Source organism: Equus asinus, chromosome 4 (assembly GCF_041296235.1).
Source record: "Equus asinus isolate D_3611 breed Donkey chromosome 4, EquAss-T2T_v2, whole genome shotgun sequence".
NCBI lineage: Eukaryota > Metazoa > Chordata > Mammalia > Perissodactyla > Equidae > Equus > Equus asinus.
The window spans coordinates 22,363,808-22,373,219 of record NC_091793.1 but is presented as its reverse complement, the minus strand read 5'-3'; the positions used below and the strand labels follow the sequence as shown (position 1 = coordinate 22,373,219).

General features: G+C 53.9%; 1 protein-coding gene across 1 annotated transcript; it reads left to right on the top strand.

The window, feature by feature from the left end:
• Positions 1-1,255: 1,255 nt before the first annotated feature.
• Positions 1,256-5,756, top strand: LOC123289558 (DNA dC->dU-editing enzyme APOBEC-3A-like). The gene is made up of 4 exons (XM_044779607.2): positions 1,256-1,487; positions 2,366-2,510; positions 4,252-4,540; positions 4,964-5,756. Exons 1-4 carry the CDS (start codon positions 1,459-1,461, stop codon positions 5,173-5,175), a joined length of 675 nt encoding a protein of 224 aa, XP_044635542.1. The 5' UTR covers positions 1,256-1,458; the 3' UTR covers positions 5,176-5,756.
• Positions 5,757-9,412: the final 3,656 nt, after the last annotated feature.

Here is a 9,412-nt window from a genome sequence, read left to right as displayed (position 1 = left end):
CCAGGGGGACCGTGTTGGGGAAATTCTCAGGGACCCCGGGCCTGGTCTCTACAGCCCCGGCTGTTGCAGACATGCTGTAGAGACACTGCTGGATGTGCAGGTGTGCTGTGTATGGAGACGGTGACCTGGGCAGTGTGGGCGCTGGTCAGGACACACAAGACTTCCCAGACAAGTCCTCACCCTGAAAACACCTGCAACAAAACGGGGGCTGAGCTCCCCCCAGGGCAACGATGTCAGGTTAGAGAGGACCAGGTCTAGAGCAGAGAGCAGATGGGAGGGGACTCCGCACAGGGTGGGTTGGGAGGACACCCTCCTGTCGATCCATGAGGAGGGGTGCCCACCTGAGAAGGTGGGGACACTGTGCTGAGGTCTCCACCCTAAGGATGCGAGGCCAGCCCGGAGGTCAGCAGTCTGGGCCCCGTGCCGGTGCCCAGGGCAGGGTTTGGGGGCTGGTCCAGCTCTCCCAGGAGGGGCACCTCCCCTAAGAGCGAGCACCAGGTCAGGACAGGGTGCTCTGAGCGGAGCCAGGGTGGAGGAGTCCGTGGGACAGAGGGGCAGCCCCTCAGGGAAAAAGACGGCCGGCTAGGGCTGAGGTTCACACCTGGGGCTGGAGTACAAATTGCCCCCTTTCCTCAGGGCCTGAGGTGGACAGAAAGGAGCACAGGTGGGGCCCTTTCTCAGGCGGGTGGCCATCCTGCATCCATCTGCACCCTGTGCGGTCATCATTGGGCGGTCCACTCTGGGAGCTGTCGTTTTTTCTTCCGTGCAACCAGGGAGGCAGTGAAGCCTCCGTCTCCACTTGCTGTCCTTATCTGGCCAGCTCCTAGGGAGTTCTTAGCACACAGCGGTCCCCTTTCTTTCCAGCAGGAGGGGTGAAAGCTGGCTGCCTGTCTCTCAGATTCTTCCCTCCCCACTGGCTTCCCCCTGGCCCTTCCACCCAGCAGGCACCAGAGAGCCTGGACCAGGCCACGCCCTGTGCTGCTGCTGTGGGAGATTCAGGATGGGCACCCTAGAGCCTGCCCGCTGGGGCTCTGTGTCCTGCACCAGGGCCTTCCTCAGGGTATGCACACCTGTCCTCTCATCTCCTGCCTTGCTGGTCTCTGCTGCCCAGGGACCACTCCCTCCCCAGACCTCATTAGCTCCTGGTCAGTCCAGGAGGCATTGAGGTAGGGCTGTGGTCAGAACAGAGAAATCAAAACCTAAACGTCAGCGAGGGCTTCGAGTGTGACATTGGGACAGAGAAGTTCCTTCTTCTGTGCTATTCCTGTGGGTGGCATGAACGGCCTGAGCTCAGGAAGAGGTGGGGCCCAGCATCACACACTCAGCAGCTTCCAGGGATGTGCTTTGATGGTATATAAGGCTCCTGGGTTCCTCAAGAGGATCCCAGGAGGAGGACACCCACTGTAGCAGGCAGAGGAGCAGAGGACGCAGAGCCAAGGGCACTGAAGGGACTGAGACATGGAGGCCAGTGCAGCGCCCATGGCCAGGTACCACCCATCCCCCCAGCACTCCTGCTCCGGAGCCCCCTCCTCTGGGTTCGCTGATGGGGACTCGCCTCCTCCCCTCAGGGGCTCCTCCAGACCCCCGGGGCCTCCTCCTCTTCTCTGTCTGTCTCCTGCTGGACCGCCTTGGGTCCAGCTGTGACCCCTCAGCTGATGCCCAGTCTGCTTGTCCAGCCTGCATCCCCCAGGCTCCTGGGGACTCCTCCTTGCTGGTCCCCGTTCCTCCTCTTCCTCCAATCCCCTCTGAAATCTATCATTTCTGCTTAGGCATCACCTCTGAACTGTGGGTTCGGAGGTCACTTTCTGCTTTAGGATTTGGTTTTTGTCAAGGACACACATGATTCCCACAGGTAGAAAAACATCCCATGATTCTGTGAGGAGCATAGTCTCTGGCATTCCCTTCCCCCCATGGTCCCACTCTGGACTAGGTATAGCACCAGCGCAGCATGTGGCTCAGGTTAACCGTGAAGACAAGAGGAAAAATCCCCAGTGGGTCCGCTTCGAGCAGGGGAGTGGGTCAGTAGGGACAGGGCTGGAGGGTGAGGCCAGGAGAGGTGACCCGGCTACTCCAGGCAGAGGGAGAGGACCACATCAGAGGCGCTGAGCCCCTGCACTGCTCCTGGGGGAGACCCTGACTGAAGGGCAGGGCTGATGTCCCCAGGGGTCCCCAGAAGGTAACAGAAAGGGAGGCCTGGTGGCTCGAGGAAAGTGACTGGTAGCCGGTCCTCCATGGGTGTGGCTGTGATGTCGGGGCACGGGAAGGAGCTCAGGGTGGAGGGGGAAGAGGTGTGGGGGGAGCGAAGAGCACTGAGTGGTCCCTGAGGGAGCCCCACGTCTTTGGGTTTCTTTCACCTTTGCCCCAGACGCCTCATGGATGAAGACACCTTCACCAAGAACTTCAACAATGTGGTTTGGCCAAAGGAGACCTACCTGTGCTATGAGGTGGAGCTGCCGGATGGCGACTCCAGGGTCCCGCCAGGCCGGGACAAGGGCTTCCTGCCCAACAAGGTGACTGACCCAGCCTGACTGCAGCTGGTGGGACCTCCCAGTCCTGGGACCCTCAAGGGAGAAGCTTCTTGGCTCACAGGGTGTCCCACAGAGCTCTCCCCAATTCGTCCCCACAGCTGCTGCAGCTCCTCCAGGGGTCAGGTGGGGTCCGTTTCTGCTGGGATTGGCAGCTTTGAGCCACACGGCAGAAACTAGTCACAGTGTCCCAGGGTGGCACCTCCAGCCCAGTGTCACCCCAGGCTCCAGCAACCCCTCCTGCTGTGCCTGTGAGGATCTGTCTGGACAGAGGGAAAGCGGTCTGGACAAGGGTCCTGGGGCAGCCTCTGGTCTGAGAGTGCACGTTCTTTTGGCTCCCAGTGCTGCCTCAGGGCACTCCCGGGGGGCCTGGCAAGACCCCTGCCCATTACTTAGGAGATCCTGGCAAGGGTGCTGCTCACCCCACTGCAAGGCCGGCTGTTCTGAGCCCAGGCACGCCCCGTCAGCCCTCGGGTACCCATCACACTCCCGCCCAAGGTCTCTGCACGAGCACCGCCTGCCTGACTTCTTCTTGGTTCCTGTTTGAGAATCTGCCACTCTGCAGTTTGGGCGAAACTCCACCATCCTGTGAGACCAGCAATGACATTCATCCTGTGCCCCAGGCACCTCTCCCCTTGGTGCCCTTTGCCCTGCTCCTCTTTGCACAGTGAGGACCTGACCACCCTTGGGCTCAGCACAGGGTGGAGCCCAGAGCAGAAGCTTGGAGAAGTTTTGGTGCACAGCTGGGGGCGGGGGAGGGGAGTAGACAGAGAGCGGGTGGATCCCTCCATGGAGGAAGCACCCACGTCCATGGCATCAGGTCCATGACCCTGGTGTCACCTGGCCTCCCCGCTGCCTCCACCAGCTCGTCATCTCCTCCCCGCAGGGCAGGACGAGGTGAGGCTCCTGCAGGCACTTACCTCAGCACCCAGCCCAGGTGCTCCACAAACTCAGTTATCAAGATGCCTCCGATTTTCTTTTGTCTTTTGATGAGGACAATTAGCCCTCAGCTAACACCTGTGCCAGTCTTCCTCTATCTTGTATGTAGAACACCTGGACAGCACGGCCACTGACGAGGGGTAGAGGTCCACACCCAGGACTCGAACCCGGGCCGCTGAAGCTGAGTGTGCCCAGCCTTACCGTTCGGCCTCGGGGCGGGCCCTATTTTAATGCAACAGCTTAAGAATCAAAATTAACGCCCGTTCCATGATGAAGGAACATGGACTATGTATATGAAGGCTGATCAGGGCCAGCCCTGAGGGCCCAGTGGTTAAAGCTCGGCACGCTCTGCTTCGCCGACCCAGGATGGTTTCCCGGTTGAAGAACCACAGCACCCATCCGTCAGCTGTGATATGGTGTCGGTTCACATTGAAGAACTAGAAGGACTTACAACTAGCAAATACAGCTGTGCTCTGGGGCTTTGGGAAGGAGAAATAAAAGGCTGGTCAGTGTCAGTGCTGTGCGGATCCACAGAGAGCTGAGCTGAAATGCAGGCAGCGCTACCAAGCCAGCCCTGTGTAAAGTGGGGATGTGTGTTCATCACGGAGTGTTGCATTGTGTTTGATCGTGTAAACACTGCATGGAAATCTGATTCATCTTGACGCTGAGGTGGGCCCCCGCCCCTCTAATTTAGTGCTGGAGGCCAGTGCCTCCCCTTGCTCCCCTTGACTGACCACCCCCTGTTCACAGCAAATGACAGAACACTTTCTTACTCTTCTCTGCTCAGGGTGCCTACATGTCCAGGACACGTCGCCACTCAGAGATGCGCTTCCTGGACCTGATCTCCTCTTGGAAGCTGGACCAGAAGCTGTGCTACAGGGTCACCTGTTTCATCTCCTGGAGCCCCTGTGCTGACTGTGCTCAGAGATTGGCTGAGTTCCTGTGGGAGAACAGCCACGTGAGCCTGCGCATCTTCGCTTCCCGCATCTACACCAAGAGAAAATATGGAGACTACGAGGCGGGACTGCGCACCCTACAGGCGGCTGGGGCCCAAATCGCCATTATGGCCTTAGAAGGTCGGCACTCCTGTCCTCGGGATGGGGCCAGGGGCAGGGAGAAGTCTGTAGAAAGTTAGTAGAAAGGGACTGCAGGATGCAAAACCCTGGGGGAGGAGCCTTTGTGGCTTGCAGGGGTGATGCTAGACTCTGGAAAGGACTGTGGGGCTAGTGGAAGGGAGAGTTCAGGGAGGCGAGGTGGTCATGGGGAGGGAAGGGAGGTTGGGTGGAGGTGCAAGAAGGACATGGGGGCTTCCAGAAAGGAGGAGAATTGGGCTGGCTCAGCTTCCAGTTGGAAGAAAGAGTTTGAGGGCTAAGTCTCCGGGGAGAACAGAGAAAAGAGGGCAGTGAAATTGATGGGGAATACTGTCCCTAAGAGTCAGCCAGACTCTGGCCCTCCCCACTCCCAGGTGGGTCTCAGCCTCATCTCCCCTGTCCCTTCAGAGTTTGAGCACTGCTGGGAGACCTTCGTGGACCACCAGGGAAGACCCTTCCAGCCCTGGGATGAGCTGGATCCTAAGAGTCGCTACCTGTCCGAGCAGCTGCAGCACATTCTCCAGCCGACTGCTCCTCCCTCCCTGCCTCCCCTCTACTTTCCTCCCTCCCATCCTGTCCCTGGGCCTTCCTTTCGCTCTCTCAGAGGCTCCTCTGGGTAAGCTAGTCCCTCCTGGTGGCCAGCTCCATCCATCCCAACCCTTCTCACAAGCTCTCTGCTTTCTCCCCTCCCTCCTCCTCGCTCCTCCTCCATCTTGGTGACTGCCCCGCACTTGTGTCCTCTTTCCACCTTTCCACTCCTCGCTCCACCCAGCTCCACCTGCTCACCCTCGAGTCAGGAACAATGAAGGACGGACCTCAGTCTCTCTAAAGAAGGCAGGAGCCCTCTGCTGAACCGCACAACAAAGCACTTTCTATCAAGAAATGTGAACACGCCATTCCCCACCATCTCCACATTGATGAAAGAAACCAGCAAAAGGCTCAGAAGCCGCTAAGAAACAGTTTCAGAAAAAAGCCTCCGAGTAAATTTACTTTTCATGAAATCCATCTTAGGGTACAAATAGACATCAGTAAGATTACACTCAACAGCATCAGAATAGTTTTAAATTTTTAGAGAATAATTATTCTAAATGATTTTAAACCCAGAGCAGTACAGTGAAATATTAAGAATCTACCGCTGATTTTTTTCTCTGTAAATGTATGATGAAGTCCATATATTTAAATAAACACCTGCTAACCTGTCAACGCAGTGCTCTTTCTTAGCGGACCTTCCGGGGGAGGGCAGTGGTCGCACTATTTCCATCTGTTGTGAGTAACAATCAGCTAAACCTTGTAGGAGGGGAATCTAGAAAACCTTCCCTCATGGACAACCTATCACACTGCTAGCAGCACCGTTTTTGAAATGACAGGCCACGTGATAAGAGACAGAGAAAGACCAAGTCTAAGAATTGGGAGGGAGCATTCAAATGTGCACTTAGACAGGTGGCTGGGACTCACTCCAGCCTTCTCCTCGTTCGTAAGTCCTCTGCCCTGGAGGGGAAGCTGAGGGGGAGTTTTGCTGCTCAGAGGATGGCTCCGCCCTTTACGTGCAGGAACCACGCAGAGTCCAGCCCTGGCAGCCGGGAGTCCTGCACAAGGTGTTCCAGGCAACCAGGGCTCCCGGGTCTCTCCTCACAGACATCTGCTCACATGTCAGGGGCCAAATTGTGTCCCAGCCTCACCCAATGACTGTCAAGGGCTGGGGGAGAGGAGTCATTTAGTTTGAGACACGGGAGGTATACAGAATGGGGCATCCTTCAAAGAGAGGATTAAAAACCTCTCACGATGGGATGCAATCTCTGATTAAGAGACAGAAACTTCTAAGACAAAATGATTTCAAAAATGGCTACAAAAGACATCTGTTAGCAAAAAGAAAAAAATCTTTGACAGAAGTCGCTGGTTATCTGAACAGGTCCAGCTTCCAGAAAAACAGTTTGGATCCAACCGTTCTTTTCAGTTTTTTTTTTTAAGATTTAATTTTTTCCTTTTTCTCCCCAAAGCCGCCTGGTACACAGCTGTATATTTTTGGTTGTGGGTCCTTTATGATGGCTGACTGTCTTAATATCACATTAAGTTTGTGAGAGTAATCTAAACATAATTGTTTGGAACACAATGTAGATACATACAAACTAGTAAGAGTTTTTGGGTGCAATAATTACGTTTTATGGTATATATGCTTGAAAAATAGCTTGGAAAATATTTTTGGTAATTTGAGACTTTAGAGTTTTGCTACATTAAGTTAGATGATAAAAATTTGTTGACTATCTCGGCCATTTCCACATAAGATAAAAGACTGGAAATTGACTACTAAGCATAGATTTATCTGCCTTGATTTCTTGGCTCAAAGAAACTAAAAGATGCTTCAGTTTATTGATAAACACGTTTTATGCATGCTGAGAAATTTTCTATGAGAAAGCACATGTTTCTAAAAGGTCTGTATACAAGGAAAGCAAAATGTATGTTTTCAGTAAAGAAGGTATAAAGAATAGAGATATTTCGTTTGTTCTATTAAGAAAGATAAATTTGTCCTAAAGTACTAGGAAAGAAGAAAAAAGGAAAGAAGGCATGGGACAAATTCTGAATGTAAAAAGTAATGACAGAAGGTTTGTGGAAGGAAAACCGTGAGGAGTTTTGTGCATGGTCAAGTTGGCTAAGATTGAAATTAATTTAATTTCAGTATCAAAAGTAAGCTGGTACAAAAGCAGAATTTGGCTTCCTCTCTCTCTCACCTATAAACATAATTCTCTACAACTTTTGGTCTTCTATTGATAAAGAGGGTAGAAAAGGACATTTTAAATTTTTGAGTAAGTTTACATAAAAGACAGAAAATGTGTGTTTTGATAAAATAATTTCCTATGTTTACAAGGACTAAGGTCTACCTATTAAGGATATTTTTTGAGTGTTTTAACTCTCTGTTTGCCTTTGACTGTTTCTGTTGTCATGCTGATTAAATGGATAACTAAACATTGTTTCCAATTTTACCAAGTGTTTTAAAACATTTTGATATTTTTGACAAACTCACCTCCTCCAAATTAAAGTCTTTCTTTTGACTTAAAAAGGAAACTTTGAGAATTTCCCATCAGCCCTAGGACTTCTCAAAGAATTGGTTCTGTCTGAAAAGAGGGAGATAGTAAACTAATTAAACTTATTTGGCATGTTAAATCACATGGAAAGCATTATCAAATAAATGATAACAAACCTTCTTGGGTAACATTGTATGGATAAATGTTATTAACATAAATATTTTAAAAATTACATAACCTTCTGAAAATTCTGATCTCTCCTGAGTGTCAGTCATAGTTCTAGTTATTATCTCAAGTTGTTTGTAACGAAAATAACCAAGTGTTTTTGTCAAGCCCAGGGGAGGTGGGGACAGTCTGTGTCCTGGGACGGGAGGGCTGGGGGCAGTCATCACACGTAGGAGGGCCTGAGGGAGGGAGCTGCCAGCCCTGGGTCTCAGAATGACCGTGGCCCCAAGTCCAGCAGAGAAAAGGATGAGATGTAGCCACAGGGACCAGCCTGAATTCAGGGCAGGGCAGCTGGGAGGCCACCAGCAAAGGAAACGAAAGCTTCTTGGCTGGGCCCAGGCGTGGGGCTCAGAGAGGAACGAGGGCCTGCAGGGACCCCAGGACAGTGCTGCAGCCTCCCTGCCTCCTCCCGCTCTGGCCCCCAGGTGCCCGAGGCCTCCAGGGGCTTCCACCTCCACCCACTGGCCACAGGGCTGAAGGGCCAAAGGGCAGCACAACCCCTACCCATGCGTCTGGAGCAACTGGCTGGCGTCACCCCGTCTTGCTAGACATTGACATCCTTCACAGCCGGTGTCAGCCAGGGACAGGCACAGACACGCCCCATGTGCAGGGAAAAAGGTAAAACTCTAGAGATTTCCTCCTTCGGACACCTTTCTTCCCATCAAGTTTAGACCTAAGACGCTGGCAGCGTGGAGTTGGGTGGAGGCGACACAGAAGGAACCCCGAGTCCCGGGTCGCCCCTCAAAGTTCCTCCCACACTCCCACAGGCCTCCCTGGACCATGTTGGGGTGGCCAACACCAGTCACAAGGCCGCCAGAGCCATTCCCTCCAGCCCTGGAGCAGAGCTGCCACCACGGCCACTCGGGGATCTTCCCAGTCTCCCCTGGGCTGGTCTCCAGGAGGTCAGGCCCGGTCACCCCTGCATTCCAGGCCCCCAACCGAGGCGTGACCCCGAGAAGGTGCTCAGTTCACCATTACTGGTGAATGAATGAGGCATCAGCCTCGCCTTCCCTGGGCAGAGAGCAGGGTTCCAAAAGGCTGAGCCTGAGGACCCTCATCTGGCTTGCATGGTCTCCCAACCTACCGCCCCGCTCCCTCCTCCTCTGGGGGCCGGGATCTTGCCCCGTGGAGATGCGCCCATATTCCCATGGACCTTCGGGAGAAGCTGGAGCCACACAGGTGCGTTTCCTGGAGCCCTCGTCCTTATGTGCCCAGACCATGGCCAAGATCCTGACTGAGCACGTGACCTCAGCCTGAGGCCCGACTTCTACAGGGACCTCCAGCAGATCTGCAGGAGCTGAGACCCTGCCCACGCCTGGGGCCTCATGGGGATGATGGCTTCCAGGGGTCAGCTGCCTGACAGGGGTCTGGTGAGGAGGGCCTAGCTAGTCCCCAGGGGAGCATCCTGAATTAGGACTGTAGGTGACACTGGGGACGAGATTTGGGGTCCGAGACATACAGGTGCTGGAGAGGGGCATGTGTGGCCGGGCAGCCTCTGCTCCCTCCTGGAAGCTGACCATCTCCTCTCCCACTGCAGTTTGCAAAATGCTGGGAAGACTTTGTGCTCCACCAGGGAGGGCCTTTGAGCCCTGGCCCAGCCAGCACACAGGCA